Here is a 22,545-nt window from a genome sequence, read left to right on the forward strand (position 1 = left end):
GTTTTCTGTGATTTTACCATCAAGAACGCTAACAGAAGAACATTATTTCACAAATAACTCAAACCTAAGCGTTTTGGAGGAAAGTCTTGGAATTAAGCTGTTGGAGCTATTTTGGACAACAACTATAGGTACCAGAATGGCACCCTGTGGCCAAATGTGGGTACTGCAGTCCATCTTTACAAACAAAAAGTCACTTTCTCACTACCTCTAGCTCGGTGAGTTTCTTGGCTGTTGCCCATTACAGATCAGCGCCAGAAGCGCTGACGTCGTTAGGTCAGGTTAAACATTCACAAGCCCCCCTATCATTTTGGGTTATTTATTTATTTATTTTTTCATCTAACTTTTTTTTATTTGTTCACATCTACATGCTCAACACAATCACTACACATGTGTAGCTGGTACAGGAGTTGTTTTAGTCTGAAACAGAAATAATAATTAATGAATATGGAACTACACCGTCGCACACAGGAATTATCAAGAAAGCACTTCCTCCACTTCATTAACCCCGACAGCTTTGTTGACAAGTCAGGGGGCGGGGCGATACAGCAAAACCTATATGCCGATGACCAAACGCTGCTCAGCGCTCATGTAAGTAATCACTCAACATCCCATTAGGGTAAGACAGCAACAGCAGCACACCGTTAACATTTCAAGGTTATAGTTCTTCAGAGAGAGGAGAATGCTACCGCACCGACATGCTAATGCTAACTCCGCTAGCATATTTACATGCCACAAACCATAATGAAAAGCTTTGATGTCAAGTAAAATGATCCGAAAACTCCCCCGAAGTGACATGATTAATGGCTCAGCCAGTTCATTGAGTGACTTAGTGCCACCAACTTGAGCGTACAGTAATGAGTCTGCACCAACAGAACCTGCTCTGCGCTTGTGTGCAGGAGCTGCAGCCCGCTCTGTGGGCTCAACTCTCTCTGCGCATGCAAAGTCCCTGCTCTCCTCAACAAGTAGCCTCTCCAACAGTCAATCACAGACAGCTCTGTTTTATCCAACCAAAGCATGTCCAGGAAACACTGCTTTACAGAAAAACACCCATTTAACAGCTTATTAAACTGCTTTCTGCTGCTGGTTAGCTACCAGTCACCATCCACTGCCTGCAAAATACTTTGTTGTAATTCATGTGTCATGATTAGGGTGACCATATTTGACTTCCAGAAAAGACACATTGCCTATTCCTAAAACTGTTAAATTGCACTCTTTTCAGTTAAAAATGACTTTTAATTTCAACATATAAAGTGTTTCTTCTCTGTTTGGTTAGACATAAATGATCCCTTGATGTGTAAAAGGAAGTGAACAGTGGAAATGTCCCAGGAAAAGAGGAGGGTTAATCAACCTAATTAAATATAATTATATAAAGTCCTTTTTATCTGAAAAAAGTGCAATTTTCCTGCCAGTATTTCCTGGACATGCTTTGATTGCATAATGGAGCTGTCTGATTGGCTGGCGGAGAGGCTACATTGCGTTGTAAATTGCAAGTTGATCAACAGCAGGGAGATTTGTGCATGCAGAGACGGAGTTGAGCATGCAGAGAGAGGGCTGCACACGACTGCAGAGCAGGTTGTGCTCTTGCAGACTGATCACTGCACGCTCCAGTTGGTGGCACAAAAATCACTCCACACTAAAAACCTGAATCAGAATATGGCCGAATGTGTATATTATTGACCGTTTTTCTATAATATTATATATATATATAATTTTATAGGTACATATATGTATCTATAAAAGAGAAAACAGCCAGTTTTATATATGTCACATACATTCAAAAGCTATATCAAAACATATATTAAAACCTATATGTTTATATGAATTCTTTCCATGTGGGTTGTCAGTTGCTTAATATTTCCTATGTTTACCTATGGTAAAGAAAGGAGATATTGTACTCATCTATCTTTAACATAAATTTTGGCAGCTTAATGTGACGTTATGGACAATGCCATCATCATGAGCAACCAAACATAGGCTATATTAGGCTAACAGTTGTCCATATTCTGTACCATTTATCCACCAATGGCTCTTTCAGTTATTGTAAGTGAAAACTAAATGGCATAGTAGCATTTGTTCTGGCATTAGAAACTGAAAATGTTTTTCAATGTGTTGGCTAGATGGATATACGAAGATTTTTTAAGAGAGTGAGTGAGGAACAGGAGAGAGACCCGGTGGTTGATGCTGAGGAGATCTGCATGGTCAAGGTCAGTGATCTACAGCGAAAACAGGGGCGAGTGCACCGTTATGAGCATTTACCTGAGCACAAAGTTCCCAAGCAAAACTGAACAGTTTTCTATTTAGGAGTGAACAGGTAAGAGACCTTGATAAACAAAATAACTAATCATCATCTGACCTGCAACCTTATGTCAAGTTGTATCTGTATAGTTGACTTTCTGTATTATAAGTTCTACTACTTGCTGGATATTTTTATATATACTGTTATTTTGTCTTGTAATTGTTAATTACACACTCCTTTATTCCATATCATAGCAGTGTTATTCATATATTAAAACTGTCAACTGTACACTCATTTGACAGAATAAAAGTTTGACCATTACTCATTTGTTCTTTATTGTCACATTTCAGTAACATTTATAATTAAGCAAGTTTAATTAAACAAATTAAATAAAAGACTACAACATTTCCCCCTGTTAAGTGCAGTAGACTGAAATGAATAGCTTTATTTGGAAATATAACATATCTAATTTTTAATGGACTTATATAAAATCTTTGTTCAACATAGACCCCACTAATGAACTGATTAAGTGTATTTTTTTTATAAAAAGAAGAGAAAATGCACAAAGGTAGGAAAGGAAAAGACAGTGATAAAATAATAGGTTGTGTTAAATGCTCTTCAGATAATGAATTAACTGACAAAGACTTTGCAGGGTGTGACAAAAAATGTTCAAGGTCAAGCTCCTGGGGCTAAGCCCCCCCATCTCTCAATCCTAGTGACGTCCATGGCCAGAAGATTTCAAACTGCAAACAAAGAAAAATCCTTCACAATAAGATGAAGAGTAGATAAATACATCGTCATATCTGGAGTTACCACTCGGGTGTTTCACGGTAGGGCACACTCACTACACTTATTACGGTAATAGATTAAATGAAGTGTTTGCTGTCCTGCTGTTATAGTTCTGAATGACAAATGAGGAACTAAAAGGACACGATTGAGTCATGATTCACTGCACACACACATTTCACCTTAATATTGAGTTGTTGGTCATTAAAAATGTAGCTGGAGATATTTTTAGAGCCAACTATTTGTTTCTAATTCACCTTTAGGATTGTTAGCCACTAGCTTGCTTCACCCAACATTAAGAGTAAAAAAAATAAAAGATACCATGGCTTATTGGGGTACAAGAAATGACTTCTGGGTCACTTCTGTTTACTGGCTTCAGTTCTTAAAAAAACTCTGGAGCCTGCCAGTGCTGAATTACAAATGCTGGCGCTGCAGCATTAGCTCAGCGCAGACTTGGCAACCTCCTACATCAGTGTAAACAGTAGCTACTTTCCACTTTAGTTTTTTAAAAGGATCAAATCTGACAATCCCCCTGCGACCTGAGAATGTCATCTGTTTCAGTACAACCTTCCTTCCAACACTACTGAGAGCTCAGACTGGTGTGTGATTTATTTCACTGTACAATTTGCACATATTGCTCCTTTAAAAACTCTTAAACAAGCTCTAAATGAAATAGTTTGTATTTTCTTGTGAATTCAAACATTGAGGGGATGAAAACTAAAACGCTGTTTGGAAGAAGATGTGCTCACCTCAGTCAACCCAGGTTTTCATATTCAAGAGCTGCCTCTAATGTGGTCAAAACAATCTCATTGGAGTGTTTATTTATTTATTGCATGTACACAGTCTTGAAGATGGAGATCCACTGATAAGAATACATACAGAACATCTAAATATTTCATGGAGACTCTTCTCAAAAAGCAGCCTTCTAATCCAAGTCGACTAGGAACTTTTAGTGAACTTGAGTTTCACTCAAAACAGCGATTCTGTGTGTAATTTTGAGCAGGGGCCCATGCTTTATTTAAACCACTCCCTCCCAGCAAGTGTGGCTCAGAGGTAAAAGGCGTGACCTCTGGCTATAGGGTTGCTGGTGTTCAACCCGGCCCGCTGTGGAATGGGACGCGCCCGCCGCGTGAAAAGGAAATGGAGCAGGAAATTGGGTTAGTTTCGCTCGTTCCCCTTCTTGTGTCTCTGAGCAATCCCCTCCAAGCACGCACGCGCACACACACACACACACACACACGCACACGCACACGCACACACACACACACACACACACACACACTCCCTCGGCCCTGGCTAATAGTGGAGAGACCAGGGACCCCGTGTATGTGTGCAAGTGTGTGTTTACGTTTGTTCGAGTGCAGAGGATTAGAGTTGTGGTCGGCCTAAGCCACCAAACACTCAATCTAAAGTCATCCATCCTGCTAGAGTGTGTGATGGGGGTCTGATGAGGGGACAGGGGACCTATTACACACACTGTTGGGCGCACACAGATAAAAGCATGAAACTGGGAAAACACACACACTGAAATACTATTTCTGTGTGCAAATAGAGAAGAAGATAAAGGTGAGTAGGCAGGAAGCTACAAAGGTAGACAGGAAAGTGCACATTTGGCCATCACACACAACCTCCTAACTTAGTCTGGATGATAAATCTCTCTGCTGGGGGAATCGACTGGAACACAGACGCTCACGGTAGCACACAAACTCCCTCCTCCATCGCACGCACACACTCCTGTTTCTATGACAACGGAGCTGGGAGGGGAGGGGGGAAAGAAAAATTGAAAGAGGAGAGCAATCATTTCATCGCTGATCAAAATTAAAGCCCGGCTTTGAGATGGAGAAGGCAGAGAAGACAGATGGGCGAGAGAGAGGTGGGCAGGCAGGTAGAGAGAGGGATAACGATGGCGGCGGAGGGTTCGCTCATGCGTAAAAGTAATGGATCATTACATAAAGCAGCATACACTCATAGTGAAAACGAAGCACAGTTCAATAAGTTTTTACATATCGGACCTCTCCCTGGGCTGCCACCTTACCGTGGTGGAGGGGTTCCAGTGTCTCAAGGATCCTAGGAGCTAAGTTGTCTGAGGCTTTCTGCCTCTGGTCGGGTCGCCCGTGGCAAACAGGTCCTAGGTGAGGGATCAGACAAAGAGCAGCCCGAAGACCTCTTCTGATGAATTATATAAATGGAAACAGTGTTCCCTCGCCCAGACGTGGGTCACCGGGGCCCCCCTCTGGAGCTAGACCTGGAGGTGGGGCACGTTGGCGAGCGCCTGGTGGCCGGGCTTTCACCCATGGAGCCCGGCCGGGCACAGCCCGAAGAGGAAACGTGGGTCCCCCTTCCCATGGACTCACCAGTCGTGGGAGGGGCCAAAGGGGTCAGGTGCAGTGTGTGACGGGTGGTAGTCGAGGGCGGGGACCTTGGCGGTCTGATCCTCGGCTATAGAAGCTGGCTCTTGGCACATGGAATGTCACCTCTCTGGTGGGGGAGGAGCCTGAGTTGGTGTGTGAGGTCGAGAGGTTCCGACTAGATATAGTCGGACTCACCTCATCGCATGGCTCTGGCTCTGGAACCGGTTTCCCTGAGAGGGGTTGGACTTTCTACCATTCTGGAGTTGCTCCCACTGAGAGGCGCCGAGCAGGGGTGGGCATGCTAGTTGCCCCCCATCTTGGTGCCTGTACGTTGGGGTTTACCCCAGTGAATGAGAGGGTAGCCTCCCTCCGCCTACGTGTGGGGGGACGGGTTCTGACTGTGGTCTGTGCTTTTGCACCAAACTACAGTTCAGACTACCCACCCTTTATGGAGACCTTGGAGGGGGTGCTGGAGAGCGCTCCTTCCGGTGACCCCCTCGTTCTGCTGGGGGACTTTAACGCTCACGTGGGCAACGACAGTGAGACCTGGAGAGGTGTGGTGGGGAGGAACGCCCCCCTGATGGTGTTTTGTTATTGGACTTCTGTGCCAGTCATGGATCGTCCATAATGAAAACCATGTTCAGACATAAAGGTGTCCATATGTGCTCTTGGCACCAGGATACCTTAGGCCGCAGCTCGATGATCGACATTGTTGTTGTTTCATCTGACCTGCGGCCGCATGTCTTGGACACTCGGGTGAAGAGAGGGGCGGAGCTGTCAACTGACCACTACCTGGTGGTGAGTTGGTTCAGATGGTGGGGGAGGATGCTGGTCAGACCAGGCAGACCCAAACGTATCGCGAGGGTCTGCTGGGAACGTCTGGCAGAGTCTCCTGTCAGAAGGAGCTTCAATTCCCACCTCCGACAGAACTTCCAAAATGTTCCGGGGGAGGCGGGGGACACTGAGTCTGAATGGACCCTGTTCCATGCCTCCATTGCAGAAGCGGCCGAAATGACAAAACTCTGCTTGCTCCATCACCGTCTATTCAGGCATCAGTTAGAAATAATAAATAATTAAAGAATGAAGCAGTTTCTCTTAAGTAATGGCATCAGAGGCTGCAAAGTTGCTAATTGATCCCAAACTGGAGAAAATCTACAACAGATGAAAAATTGTTGCCATGGCCTTGAAGCCGACTGGAATGCTGTGACGGGATTTAAAGGAAGCTTTGTCTGAGCAAATGTCCACAAACCAAATGAAGCAAGACAGTAAAGAAAACTGGACTAGCACGTCTTCCACAGTGAGGAGGCGCTGATCGCTCAAGTTACAGCAACCAAGTGATTAATTATTCATTTTTGCTCGCTTCTTGTTGAATAATAACGGTGAAGTTGTTCGTATCCTACTGAAGCTACATCTGTTCTGCTTCATTTTCTACATGTGTGATTTGGGCACTCCTGGTTCTAATGTATGAAATCACAGCTTAGCAACCGTAACTAACCACAATGAGCCTGTCAAGTCTGATTTCTCCAGCTGGTGAAGCCGCGTCTATACCTGTAGCACAAAAACGGCGCTTTTCCTGAAGCTTTCCGAAAACACAGGAACGAAACACAGAAAGAATGGGTTAGCGGCTAAGGTTACCTGTGCTAACCTGTAAATCTTGTTATGTGGGAATAATTAGCTCACAGTATTGCAATCATTAGTTTTTTCTCTTTCATGGCCAACAGTAGAAGGTGATTAACTGGTGAGATTAGTGAACTAAAGCACACACCTTCAGTTCCCTCGTGAATATTCCTTCATCTTCTAACTAACTAGAACAGAAGAACAAGCACTCTCAGGTTTTAGGAGATTCCTGGTTTTTGTCCACTGTTACCTCACATGTAACACATGAAGTAACCATGGTGACAGCCATCACAGTTCACCTTGACAATATGTTTCTAATCAATGTGTTTTCCATTGGGTTTATTGTTGGTAAAAAGAAAACAAGGTTTTAAAGATCAGTGAGGAAAGTCAGTGTTCACACGCCAGTCACACGTGTTCTTAATGGGTGTGGCCCTAATTTAACCCGTGACAGGGAGGAACGTTTGATCCATGTCCTCCAATTCCAACTCTGCAGAAGACTCGAGAACTTCAAAGAGCAGGAGGTCCCTGGCTGCTTCTTTGACAAAAATATGATCCATCCTGAGGTGGAGTTATGGAGCCAACAGCAATGTGCACACGCTGAATTAGAAAGTCACTTCAGCGCTCAGACATGCTGAGGCCCCTGGGAAGTGTAGTGTCTTTACATCTCAAGAGAGGCGCTTGGACATAGGTCTGATCCTGGGCTACCAGCACGTTCTTTCTTCTCTCCAGAGTCATAACCATACTGCAACCATCTGGGCTGAGAACAGCTCACCTACACCTGGACAGTCAGGACATTCAAAAGATTCAGGACATGAGTTCATCTGTGTGCACTCAATCAATCAAATCAATCAAAGATACTTTATTAACCCCAGAGGGAAATTAGAGTTTCAGTACACACAATTCAGAGATCAGACATACATGGGCAAGACACATGACAAGAATAGGTGACTGTGGTCATTCGCAACCCGAGTCGCGCTACCTTAATAGAGATAAGAGGGTCACATGAGGATTGGTTCAGGTGGAGGGAAAAAAAAACACTTCACAGCTACCCTTCACCAGGAGGGCAGCTTTGCTCTGCAAAAAACACCTCAACAGATATGCAACAGACTTCAGACATCACAACATAACATGAGACTCCAATAGGAAGGTGTGTGTGTGTGTGTGTGGGGGGGGCTGGGATCCTGTTTCCCCCAGTGAGAGCAGCCATCTACGACGCTCAGCCACTGTAGCCACAGGTGGGAGGGAGATCTTGGGAGGAGCGCAGAGCACATCGACTCCTGCAGGTTGATGACCTCACCAGGCTGAAGTCCACCAAGCCAAAGGCAGGGGGGGGGGGGGGGGGTGTTTCACAGCACCTGTCTTCATTCCTTCGTGGGGGTTTGTTGCTAGCCTCTGAAGGCTACCAGGGCGTCAGATTCGGATAACAAGACTTTGTTTGGGTCAGGCTGAGATAATTTTCCTCTCTGCCTTCAGTCTTTAAACTGATCCTTCCAGTCCTTCAGTGAAGCCAATTTTGGGTTTTTAAGCTTGTCCATACCGTCCGATGACTCTCTCCAAGATGACATCCATTTTATCGCAGCTAGAACATTGTCCAGCTTACGATTCACCTCGAGTAACGTCCCAGTCTGAGAAGTCTCCACACGGACGGTGCTTTCCGTGGGTGCGGGTCGCCCTCCAATCGCTCCCGTCTTCCCAAATTTCCAGAAAACCAGATATCCTCCCTCTCCAATCAGGAGAAATCCAGTGATCATCAGGCCGAATATCCACACGTCTTCTATGTCCTCAATGGACAGCTGGGAGAGGCATACGATCTTCCATTCCCTCCAAAAATCCAGCATATACCCCGCCGGGTGTGTCCCCTGTGGACATGTGGGAGCCCCCTGCTCCGTTCTCATTGTTGAAAAATCTTATCGATCGCGGTGACTGACCAGTTTATCAAATCCAGGGAAGCTGGAGCCTTCTGTGGTAGTGAGTGGTCTTAAGGCTGGCGGTGGCACAGGAGTTAAGTGCTCGCCCCGTAATCGGAAAGTTGCAGGTTCAAGCCCAGCTTAGTTTGTCGCTGTTGGGCAAGACACTTAACCCACCTTGTCTGCTGGTGGTGGTCGGAGGGACCAGTGGCGCCTGTGTTCGGCAGCCTCGCCTCTGTCAGGGCAGCTGTGGCTACATCGTAGCTCATCCCCACCAGTGTGTGAATGTGTGTGTGAATGGGTGAATGACTGACTGTGTTGTAAAGTGTCTTGGGGGGTTCCAGGACTCTAGAAGGTGCTATATCAAATACAGACCATTTACCATTGAGCAGGTGCAGCTCATGTTGGCCTTGTATGTACAGTGGTGTGAAAAACTAGTTGCCCCCTTCCTGATTTCTTACTCTTTTGCATGTTTGTCACACAAAATGTTTCTGATCATCAAACACATTTAACCGTTAGTCAAAGATAACACAAGTAAACACACAATGCAGTTTTGAAATGATGGTTTTTATTATTTAGGGAGAGAACTAAATCCAAACCTGCATTGCCCTGTGTGAAAAAGTGATTGCCCCCTTTGTTTAAAAATAACCCAACTGTGGTGTTTCACACCTGAGTTCAATTTCTGTAGCCACCCCCGAGCCTGATTACTGCCACACCTGTTTCAATCAAGAAATCACTTAAATATGAGCTGCCTGACACAGAGAAGTAGACCAAAGCACCTCAGAAGCTAGACATCACGCCAAGATCCAAAGAAATTCAAGAACAAATGAGAACAAAAGTAATTGAGATCTATCAGTCTGGTAAAGGTTATAAAGGCATTTCTAAAGCTTTGGGACTCCAGCCAACCACAGTGAGAGCCATTATCCACAAATGGCAACAACATGGAACAGTGGTGAACCTTCCCAGGAGTGGGCGGCCGACCAAAACTACCCCAAGAGACAACTCATCCGAGAGGTCACAAAAGACCCCAGGACAACTTCTAAAGAACTGCAGGCCTCACTTGCCTCAGTTAAGGTCAAAGTTCACGACTCCACCATAAGAAAGAGACTGGGCACAAATGGCCTGCATGGCAGATTTCCAAGACGCAAACCACTGTTAAGCAAAAAAAACATTAGAGCTCGTCTCAATTTTGCTAAGAAACATCTCAATGATTGCCAAGACTTTTGGGAAAATACCTCGTGGACTGATGAGAACTTTTTGGAAGGCAAATGTCCCGTTCCATCTGGCGTAGAAGTAACACAGCATTTCAGACAAAGAACATCATACCAACAGTAAAATATGGTGGTGGAAGTGTGATGGTCTGGGGTTGTTTTGCTGCTTCAGGAACTGGAAGGCTTGCTGTGATAAAAGGAACCATGAATTCTACGGTCTACCAAAACATCCTGAAGGAGAACGTCCGGCCATCTGTTGGTCAACTAAAGCTGAAGCCATCTTGGGTGCTGCAGAAGAACAATAACCCAAAACACACCAGCAAATCCACCTCTGACTGGCTGAAGAACAACAAAATGAAGACTTTGGAGTGGCCTAGTCCAAGTCCTGACCTGAATCCTGTTGAAATGCTACGGCATGACCTTAAAAAGGCGGTTCATGCTAGAAAACCCTCAAATAAAGCTGAATTACAACAATTCTGCAAAGATGAGTGTGCCAAAATTCCTCCAGAGCGCCGTAAAAGACTCGTAGCAAGTTATCGCAAACGCTTGATTGCAGTTATTGCTGCTAAGGGACGCCCAGCCAGTTATTAGGTTCAGGGGGCAATTACTTTATCACACAGGGCAATGTAGGTTTGGATTTAGTTCTCTCCCTAAATAATAAAAACCATCATTTCAAAACTGCATTTTGTGTTTACTTGTGTTATCTTTGACTAATGGTTGAATGTGTTTGATGATCAGAAACATTTTGTGTGACAAACATGCAAAAGAGTAAGAAATCAGGAAGGGGGCAGATAGTTTTTCACACCTCTGTATGGTGTAAACACTGCTGTTTTACCATGAGTACAGACGGACAAGGAACTCCTGACCCAGAAACAGCAATTCAAGCAGCAAGTGAGGATGTTTGATTACATGAAAATCCTGTTTCTTTACAATTATAAGCATTATAGCTCCAGCCTAATGGGCGATTCGGTTTGGCCATCCTGCTTGACTGAAAGCCCTTTACAACATTAATCAGCACAGGTCCAGGAGGACCTTGCAGATACATCAGCAGCTAGCAACCACGCCTAGCCCAAAACGTCATTTTGCACGTTGCTGAAAAGTAAAATAAATATTGGATGCAGTTGATTGAAAATGGTGAAAATTCAAGGTTAAGTATGCTGGTTAGTTCTCTGCGTGTTTGTCTTTTGTTTTTTTCACCCGTTGTTTTCAAAATGTATAAATATTACAAATGTTATCAAAGATCCGCGCTCACCTTTAAAAATAAAGCATTTCAATGTAGAAGTAGATCAATTATCCTTCTATCTGCAGTCCAGCAGAAGCCATTTCAAACTGTGACTAAACTCAAAGACTGACAGGTGACACACAATTAGCCACATGTGACTCTAAAGGTAATCTTCTTCATTTTTATTCTTTCGTTTTAAGATCTGCTAGAGATGTTGCCACGCCGCCGTAGAATCACAGTATGATGCTGGCTCCGTGGCTTTTAATGGGAAGATGGGACTTGGAGCAAAATGAAAAGGTTACAGATGATCGATTTGACAGTCGCAGGGTTCAGAAGGTCACCCTCAAATCGACAGCGGCGTATGGACGTCTACAGTCTCAACAGAACAGGTGATGCCTGCCTCCTCCAGCTCACTGGATTTAGAAAAATGACACTTTTAATATGAAACATGTCTGAATAATGGAGCTATATTTGAATTTTTGAATAAAATATGATGGAGACTGCTTTCGGCTAACGCGTGCGCTACGGCTATGGCACGTGGCTGAACGTGTGGAATGAGAAAGCTGCTTTTGGTGGGTCAGCTCACGGGCTGGTCCTGCGTTTCTGTCTGGATGAGTTTTAATGGTGTCAGGTTCTTGTCTTTCTACCAACAGACAGCTGGCGTTTAACCTGGAGTGTGAAGGAACAAATAGCACCGCCATCAATCATTTTGTCTTCTTTCTGCTCATCGAGCCTGCAGACTCTCGCTCGCACACAAATGCACAGCAGAGGTAGGAGCTGGGGATCCATACTCCCCTGCAACACACTCTGCTTTTCAGTATGCATCTTGCAGCGCACGGTATGACTGCAGGCCTGACAGCTATTACACAGCTCAGTGTGTGTCTGTGTGTGCCTCACTGCTCACTGTGGACTGGGAGTCCTGAGGGGGAATTTGGGAAAACGCAGAGGAAGTACATGCCTGCACCAAGCATGTCTGTCTCTCCCATACCGAAATGGTGAGCTCTACCTGCCTGTTAGCTAGCCTAATATTATTTAAAGGATTAAAGCGTCCCGGTGTGCAAGGAAAGGCACACAGCAGGTTCTCCACAAAAGAACACAAAACACAACATTTTCATCTTTTCTCCATTAAAACCTTTTTAAGTCCTGGACAGAAGAAGAATGCACTGATGCTGTATGTTACCCATCCTGCTTTAAACTACCTCGTGGACTGGACTGGAGTATAGAAACAGACAACATAGATATCCTGTAGTTTGTGCTTCTGCTGTCTCACAGAAGGAACCGTCACTAGGTCTGCTCATATTGCTCACTAAGCCGGATTCATCAAACATTAACCAGAACATCCACTTTACGTAAGGATTCATTGACCAAACGTTTAATTATGCCTTCATATAATGATTAATATTAAGGGTCTTGTCTATACCCCAGATATTTTTTATAAAATGACTTGTTCTTCATTTGCACCCCCCACCTACATAAAAACGGAGTGTTTTGAAAATCTTCAGCCTAAAAAAACACTTTCTAAGTGGAGATTACGGAAATCTCTTTTTTGGCGATTCAGCGCAGACGCTAGCTTTTTATGGACCACCAGGTGGTGCAGTGGGGTATTTTAAATAGTGTTTGAATGAAGTGGATTTTTTTTTATAAACAATGAGGAAAAACGCTTCTTCAACAACTGTTTCTAGAACAAAGCCAGAATTACCCACAACCTGCTACCGCTTCCATCCAGACTCCATGGAGCACTAATCCTGGTAAGGAGGTAGAGCTCATAAATAGCTGTATGAGTTATAATCTTATGAAAATATTGTAATAAATCGTGACTCCAGCTCTATGCAACATTAACCGAGTCATCAGACTGAAAAGAGGTGAAAATGTGTCACAGATTTCTATTAAACTCTGTTTTCTGTCCCAGAACTGAAGTAGAGTACTTCATAATTTACATAATGCTGCATATTACATCAGTACAAAGCAGAACAGGATCTATATATGTTTAATAAGCAGCTGCATCTGTGCCTTCTCTCTCCAGAGTGTTAGATAACTAACTAAAGGTGTCTGCTACCACCGGGCTGACTCTCTGTGCCTGCTCAGAGCACGGCAGCCTGGTGACAAGCCACGGGTCTGTGTGTGTGTGTGGGTGTGCGTGTGTGTGTGTGTGTGTGTGTGTGTGTGTGTGTGTGTGTGTGTGTGTGTGTGTGTGCGTGCGTGTGTGTGTGTGTGTATGTCAGCGTGTGTGTGTCAGCATGCGTGTGTGTGTGCGTGTGCGTGTGTGTGTATGTCAGCGTGTGTGTGTCAGCATGCGTGTGTGTGTGTGTGTGTGTGTGTGTGTGTTCTCCTGTCTGCTTTTCCTGGGTTTGCAGGTGTGAAGGAACACCTCAAAGGTCATTTGAGGAAGCAGTTGAGCATGCTGAGAGCCTGCCATCATACAGCTGCCACCTCAACTGGGCACAAACACACACACACACACACACACACACACACACACACACACATACACAAAAACCCCAAATACAAACAGACAAGTAGGCCAAATTCACACTAGAGCTGCACCAGATACACACAGCAGAGAGCCAAAACCTGTCACAAGCAGGTCATTCACTCAAACAGGGCGCACACACACACACACACACACACACACACACACACACACACACACACACACACACACACACACACACACACACACACACACACACACACACACACACACACACACACACACACACACAAGGGCATCTTGCACTGCTGCACATTCACACTTGTAAGGTTTACACATGCAACCACTTCACACTTGTGAACAACGTGCACACATGGAAATGGACACACACACACACGACGGTACCCTCGGTTAACTGAAACCTGGGATTGAGGCCGTGAAGACAGCTAGAGAGATTTAATCTCCTAATCTCTCCAACAAGTGAATCATAAGACGTGAACATTTGACTTTAGAAGCCCGACGTGCCGTTATTCTTCACTCTTATGTTTAGGAGAATTAAACTACAATATTTAGGCCATTTTGGATTAAAACAAATCAAATATGTAAACTGCCACAGACCAATCTAACCAACTACTTCACCTGCAGCTGGTGGAAGGATTCTGGTCTGTAAAAGCTTGCATGCGTTCACTGTCACTGCCGAGACAAAACCAGGATGTTTTACAACAAAAAGAGACACAGTTACTCCCTCTGCTGGTTGCAGGCCTCCCTCAGAAAACTGTGTTTTCTGTGCTCTATGATCCCAAATACGAGACTGTAGGGTCTGTGCTAACAAGCCAGCACCGCTGGCCCCTCCTTCCTATGTGCCGATGGCTAAATCAGCACCGTTGCATCCTTCAAAGCGGCTTACTGGGAGGAGAGCAGCCAAACGGGCTGTGCAGGAACTCTTTAATTTGTTATGGGGCTGACGGGGAATGAATCAATGATTCAACTATCTTATCTGGCCCTACGATACGCATCTTGTAAATACATTCTCACTTTCTGGTCTCCCCCGCCGCCGCCGCCTCTCACGGCACCCCTCTCAATCTCTTCAGCACTTTGCTGTTATCACCACGATCAATAGTGAGGTGATTATTATTCCTCTAGCACAGCCCACACGTACACACATGCTGACCTCCCTCATCAGGCGCCTCAGAAACGCAAACAAAACACACACACACACACAAGTGAGGTGTGTGAGATGGGCTGCTGATAATCCACAGTTACAAGGTTAATGTGTGGTAGTACACATGCTCCATGTCAAGCAGGGACATTAGTGTTCCTCTGCTCGCACTTTATCACGAGCAGAGTAGAAAAATGCACTTCCTTCACCCCGAGAACAACCGTCGGACCGAAGCTGAACGTCACAAACAAACCAGAGGATGTTCAGACGCAGACGCCAAGGCTTTTCTAGAGTTTTATAGAGAAAAAGATCTAAACCCACGGAGCGGGTAACGTGAACCCAAAGTGTAGATTTTACCGAACAGCAGAACTTAAACCGTAACGTTTCACGCCCACGCGTTAGAAACGCTGTTTTATCTGTAAAGCCGACAAAACAACTGAATCCTCTAGGTGCATAAAGAAATGCTCATACACACGGCTGCAGCACTAAACTGGTGTCAATCACATCCTGTTGCCGTGGTTACGAGCCTCCTCTAGAAGGAGGAGCTCTGGCAGTAGAGCTGAAGCACAGCAGAGAGGGAGGCGGAGGATCTGGTTTGTGGGATCTCTTCAAGAATCCCGAGTTCTCTTTTACATTTCTAAAAATAAAACCCTGATGAAAAATGTTGGTCACCTAAGTCTGAAACAGCTTCTGAACAACACAGGGAAACTAAAGAAATATGGAATATAGGATATTCTTATCATCTGTTTTATTTTAGTAGTTTTTCTCATTTAAAATGTATTTTTCGTCGTCCGGACAAACTTAAAAATGATCAGACGGATATTTTAGAACAGAACGTGGAATAATTTCTATTTTAAGATATGTTATTGTGCAAATGTGATTTTCTGACTCAGCTAATTCTTGCTTTGTTTTAAAAACACATTTTAAACATTAATAAACCGCTTTATTCACGGATGCATCCCAGAGAGCTTTGCTGGAGGGAGAATAAAAGCATATTCAGTACTGATGTATTGAGTGAACGCTGTTATACAACACGCTCAGCATGATGAGTTCAATTAAACCCATATTTCTGTGTACTGCACTGAAATGTCTGGTAAAGACGTGTAAACACCCACAGAACCGCTAAACTTACACGACTCACTTCTGTCAGATTTAAATGCACCTTGTTAAAACATCCAATGGGCTTTAAGTCAAGTGCATTTGGAATTTTGCTACGCACCAAAAAGGCCCTAACACTGAGAAAAAAGCAGCTTTAGAGCAGCTAAAGAGCTTATTTAAAGACCTTCACTTGGGCTCAGCAGCAACGCTTTCATTAGCTGATGCAGTTTTAGGAAAATTCCTGTCTTCAGAGCTTTTAGTCACCTCATGGTGCGAAGGTCCCATCCTCGTATGGCCGTGTCGTTCGCCGTGGCGAGCTGGCTGCAGTTGTGGTGGGGGCTCCACTTGCCAGATGTGAACTTCAGCTGACCTTTACCCTCCAGGGTGGCTGCGCTGGAGACCTGCAGAGAACCACATGACCTTCAAAAACATGTCTGAGTGCACACGTGAGTCTCATCAGATTATCTGTGGCAGATGAGTAGTGGATTCAGTCAGGAGGAAGCTTGAATACGTCTCCAGAACCACGGCCACACCACAGGACTACTGTCCAACCAGTGGAAAATAGGAATGAGCTCTCCGAGCATCTTTTGGATTTACAGTAGTTTTTAGTTAAAAGGTTCATTCACTCGTTCTTTCTGAAATCCAGTTGGTGGCTCTGATTTGCACAGGCATGCTAGTTCCTTCAAACCTTTACACCCCAGAACGAAGAGTGAACAAAGGCAGCAGAAGAGTTGCATTTCTGTTAGCCAATCAGGGTTATACGTTTACATATGATGAATATTAATGAGCTCCACCCACCCCACCTCCGACTAACTTCTACCCCTGAAATAGGAGCACGAGAGCATCTCTTCCAAAGAAAATGACTCACAGGGAGAGACTGCAGCAAATCGAGTGGATGACACCTTTGAGGCAGCCTCCATCTTTGCATTTGGAAACTACAGAGTGAAGAATCTGTGCAGGATTGTGTTTGAGATTCACATTTTCAGCTTTTTAAACTGCAGTAATTTGACAAACAGCAGGTAATTATATAAGCAAGGTCACTCATATGAAAAGATCAGTTGTTAAATGAGAAATAAGAGAAACTTTGGACTGGTGCAGAACGTTTAGTCAAGGCTGTTTCCAATAGATTTAACCCTCTCAGGCTCAAAAGGAGTTCTGATAAAAGGACAACAACCAAGTCCTTCAGGGGAACTTCTGAGTAAAATATGCTCATGAAACACGTGTGTGGAGTAACCAGGTAGGCAGGTTTTAACCGGCCTGCCTCCAGAGGGTTAAATCTGAAGTTTTTAGATGCAAAAATGAAAAACTTATGAATGCAAAGGAGACGGACTCTCACTGGGTGTTTGTCAGACCTTTATAATAAAACAATAAAGGAAAAATTAATCAAGTCCAAACGCTTCAAGGGCTTTGATTCACAGAGTCGACACTTCATCGGGCTACTTTAAAATGGAATCCAATTAATGCAGCGGGCTGGCTTTGGAAATGATCTTTCCCTCCAACTACGATGCATCTAACAATCGTAAAAAGCTGCATCCCGCCGCTCCTTTTTCCTCTCCTCCCTGACTATTTGCAGGTTTTTATCCTCATCTTTCTCCTTCTCCCATTTCGCCTCCCTTTCTTCTCTCTCCCGTCTCTGCCTGCTGGAGCAAGGATCATCGATCGGTTCGTCACCACACAGTTCCCTGGTACATTCTCATTATTTCAGCTACGAAGGACAGAAGAGGGAGGGGGAGACAGAAAGAGGACCACAGAGCAGGAGGGAGGAGGCAAAAGCAGAGGGATTAAAGAAAGAAGACTAGAGCAGGTAGAGGAGCAGGAAAATAAAGGGAATGTAGGAGTACAATATTTACTACTGAGCTAAAATAAACTGATGTCTATCAGTCTAAGAAGCAGAGATGAGTAACTCACCCTAACCCCAAAGTCAAGCAGTCCCTCATAGAGCCTGATGTTGGATACCAAAGCTATCCATTCATGAACGGATGTTGATGTTGTTATAATGTTTAGGTCCTTTGTTAGGCACATTTCCTGTCTGCACCGGTGGATCTAAACATGCTGCACCTTGAATCATCCAATGGCTCTGATCACCATGACGATGAGCCAGTCAGGTGTGGCGTCTTTCCATTCGATCATTCATGAAAAGGATCTCGTAGGTACGACGTGCGGGGAACCTTAGTGACTGGGGTGGCAGTGGCAGGAGTGTAAAATGCACACCCCATAACCGGAGGGTTGCAGGTTCACACCTCACTCAGTCCGTCACAGACCTTGTGTCCTTGGGCAAGACACTTCACCCTGCTCGCCTGCTGGCGGTGTTCGGAGAGACCGGTGGCATCTATGCGGCATCCCCACTTCTCTGGGTGCTCCCCAGAGCAGCCGTGGCTACAAATAACTCATCACCACCAGCATCAGAATGTGTGTGAAGGGTGAAGGAATGCAGTGCTGTAAAGTGCCTTGAGGGGTTGTAGGACTTGAAGGTCACTGTTTATTAACCATGAAGTGCTGACATCAGTGACAGGGAGCGTGGTCCTGATGGAAGTAGCCATCAGGAGACGGAGCATTGTGGTCATAAAGGGATGGACGGGGTCAGCAACAATACTCAGGCAGATTGTGGTGTTTAAACCTGGCTCCGCTGGAACTAAGAGGACACTAAAACATCCCCGACAGCATTAAACCAGCAGCGACATCCGCTACGCTTTCGTCTTGACGCCAAATTCTAACCGGACAATCCAAATGCTGCAGCTGAAATCTGGACTATAAACACCAGGAAAGCTTTTTCCAGTCTCTTAGGTCCAGTTGTGGTGAGTTTGTTTTAATGTTCAACATGTCGGGCTTCAGAGGAGGTATTCTGCAGACCTACTGCCATCTGATTGGCTGATTGACATTGTGTTAACAAGCGACTGCAACAGTGTACCTAATAAAGTGGCAAGTGTATTTCCCTTGTTTTTTTCTAATGGGTCACATTCAGAGGTCAAAAGCTTTTAGGTTTTTCAGAGAAAACAACTTTGCCGAAACACCATCTAAATTTGGGCTGCACGATATATCGCAAATATATCGTTATCGCGATATCAGCGTGCGCAATATGCATATCGCAATGGTCAGCTCAAATGTTTGCTACACATAATGCATTCTGCCAATCAAGCGGAAGCATGATGTCAAAGCCTACTGGTTGTGCAGCACCAGGCTAAAGGTCAAAGGTGACAGATCGTCTGCTGCTGTGGCCCCCAGACTCTGGACCTCTCTCCCCCTGAGCCTGAGATCAGTGGACTCAGTGGTCTCCTTTAAAAAGCAGCTGAAGACTCACTTGTTCAAGCTGGCTTTTGTATGACCTTCTTCACCTCTCTCTCTTTATTCTGCTCTCCCCACCTATTCCACCTTCCTCAGGATCCACTGGTTTCCCTCTTTCCTGTTCACTCTCTCTCTTTCTTTACATTGTTTTTATCACAATTGTCTATTTTTGCTCATTTTAAATATATTTTTAAACATTTTCTCAATGCCTTTATATATTTTTACATTTTTTGTTTTTGTGAAGCGCCTCGTGATTTTTATTTTGAGAGGCGCTATAGAAATGATATTTTCTTCTTCTTCTTCTGATGTTTTTGAACAAATCAAATAGAGCTCTTCACCTATTTGGCCAATTGGGTGGGCTTTCATAGGTCAGATGCCCGTCCCCGAGGTGGAAGGCACTTAATTTCGATGGTTAGCAAACACCTGAGTTAGCTTTGTTCTGCCCTTTCTGCTGATTCTGCTTTTCCTGGGATTCACTGATTGCCTTTTCTTCTTCATTTTCTTTCCCCTTCCTCACATCTTTTGCTTTTCTCATTTTCAGGATATTTTTATTTCTTTGTTTTTGAATATTTTTGTTCCAGAGTTAAGTTTTTATGTCACAAGTAGTGTCGTCATTGCATAATTAATCACTGTTATTGCATATCGCAGGTTTTCCTGATATCGTGCAGCCCTAATCCAAATAAAATAAACCACCATTGCATTATAATCACATAATCTCGTAAGTGACTAAAACTTATTGAGCCCCTGCATCCTATAGAGGACTAGCAGCTCTTTAAACAAAAGCTATGTTAACGTCATGACCGACTGCAGCAACATCTCGCTGCACCGATGGTGAAACAGCAGAGCTCGAGCTTCGTGCATCCCAGACTCCCAGCTTTATTAGCGCTCTAACCAAATTAGGGGCCCTAACAAGGCGGTGCACACAACACTAGGGGACGCGTTCATTTAGGAGGCAAGGCGCTCTAATGCAGAGCTTTCTGTCTAAGCACCATCCATTCATGCTCTCTCTGCGCTCAGGTGTGTTAGTGTCTGCACTTTAGCTTATGTGTGAGAACAGATGCACACGACAGGGTGTGTAGGTGTTCTCACTCAATTCCACCAGCAAGTCCCCCCCCCAAAACACACACACACACACAAATCTGTCTTTTAAACAATACACACTGCTGCACTTATACCCACAGTCTCCTCTTATATATGCGCGCACACACCGGCAGCAAACTTACACCCTAATCCAGGCCCGGCCCTTGAGAGAGACACATCCACACTGCAGCTGGACATGACTTGAGATGAACACATCACCCTCTGACAGACTGAAGGAACGGCAGTAGAAAGTGGGATGAAGAAGGAGGGAGAGCAGGAAGTAAGAAGATTAGCATTCTCATCAGCACTGGAGGAATTTGTCTTGGCTGCCTGGCTCTTCCTCTTTACATTCCCGTTCTCCTCATCAAGCCTACTCGCTTTCCCTTTCCTGACTCACTCTCCCTCCCTCCTAATCTCCATCTTTGCAATAGCCAGAACCTTGCATCACTTCCTCTTACTTCATCCTCCTTCATTCTCATCCTATTCCTTCCCCACACATTACCATCCACCTATGTCCGTCTCCCTTGATGCAGAAATAACGAGTGTTCTGTCCAGTGTCTGTCTCACAGAATGTGATTAGCATCCCACACACCTCTATGGTGCATTGATTCTCACACTGGGCTTAAATGAACCTGAACTGGTCCAACTTTAAAAGCTTTTTGATGATGCTTAGGCTCAATGTTCTGAGTAACAATAAATGGTAAAGATAGTATGTTAGTGTGCTTTATGACATGAAAGCCCACCAGTGCAAATAAGGTCTAAGTTAAAATTATGGCAGCAGACAACATAACAGCAAGACAAAACTTCATAGATGTCTTTATCCTGTATATGAAAGATCCGTGCTACTAAACTATCACCATGTGAGCACACATGGGCCCCGACCCCAGGCTTGGCTGGAGCGAGACTGCAGTAACCCTTCAGGTTGAGGTCTCCTGTGTGGGAATGTATCTAAAGCATTCCCACACAGGAGACCTCAGCTGCTTCCTATGTGGAAATGGAGCAGTCCCGATGGTTGTTGTCACTGGTCCTGCTTCTGCTGCACGTTCAGCTTCACTTTTGTCTTTGTCCGTGTGGGTCACGCTTTGTCTTCTTGCTTTTATTGATGGTGTTGGAGACGTCTTTACGGTGGGTCAACCGGGGTTAAAAGTCCAACCGGTTAATCCCTGCAACCCCACCTGCAGGTGAGCCATAACTGTGTAAAAGATCACGTCTGGTTTGAGTATCATGTTTGCCTTTTTGCAGATGATGTGGTTCTGTTTGTGTCTTCTAGGCGTGAGCTTTACCACGTACCATATCAGTTCACAGCAGTGGAAAGCAGCTGCAAGCATCAAAAATGGAGGTCATAACCCTCAAGCAGACAAAGTTGCAATGCTCCTCCTGGGACGGGGATGAGATATGTCTACGTCTTGTTTGTGAGCGATGGTGGGAGCAAGAGACGGATGGATGGACTGGGGCTTTGTCTGCAGTAATGAGGGCGTTGCTCTGCTCTGTCGTGGTAAAGAAAAAAGGAGCTGAGCCACAAGACAAAGCTCTCAATTTACTGGGCTAACTACGTTCTAACCCTCACCTTTGGTCATGAGATGTGACACACACTTTGTAACTGTCTGTGACCTCGCTGCTCTTCACGTGGATCTACATAAACCACTAATGAGTCATGTACTTTATATTCCTCATCACATCTGACTTCTCGTGAAAGCCTCAGCTGACACAACTCCATTACTTCTTCCCCTAATGCATTTGCACATGACGCACACCATTATTTTGAGGCTTGGAATACACATAATGGCCCTTCTAAGTGCAAAGCTGGCAAGTTGGAGATGGTGAATTTACACTGAAGGGCCTCTTCACCTTGCATTACGAAGGACACAACCACAAGCAAATTGACCACAAGTATTTACACTCAATTTAGTTACATGGCTTTTCTTGTGTATGAAAAGTCATTAATGTGTGCTTCTGCCCGCCGGGGGCAACGTTGGTCAGCGTTTTGCTTATCCCTCTCCCAATTTTATGTTTTCATTCATCACTTTCCACTGCCTTTAATTAGCATTTGGTCATTACCATGCTCGTTTCTTTTTTAAGAGCAGTGTTCAGAACTGGCTGAGCTAGATTACAGTTAAAAAACTAGTTTTCCGCAGAATCAGTGTAGCGAAAAACATTAATGGTGA

General features: G+C 44.6%; 1 protein-coding gene across 3 annotated transcripts in view; it reads right to left on the reverse strand.

Moving 5' to 3' along the window:
- The window catches only part of eipr1 (EARP complex and GARP complex interacting protein 1), a 92,510-nt gene that overhangs the window by 40,886 nt on the left and 29,079 nt on the right, over window positions 1-22,545 (reverse strand). For all 3 annotated transcript variants that reach the window (XM_054741960.2, XM_070547112.1, XM_054741959.2), the window contains one exon: window positions 16,283-16,419. In XM_054741960.2, coding sequence (XP_054597935.1) covers window positions 16,283-16,419 — 137 coding nt within the window. The remainder of the gene's footprint in view (window positions 1-16,282; window positions 16,420-22,545) is intronic.

The sequence above is a fragment of the Nothobranchius furzeri genome, chromosome 18 (genome assembly GCF_043380555.1).
Source record: "Nothobranchius furzeri strain GRZ-AD chromosome 18, NfurGRZ-RIMD1, whole genome shotgun sequence".
Taxonomy (NCBI): Eukaryota; Metazoa; Chordata; class Actinopteri; order Cyprinodontiformes; family Nothobranchiidae; genus Nothobranchius; species Nothobranchius furzeri.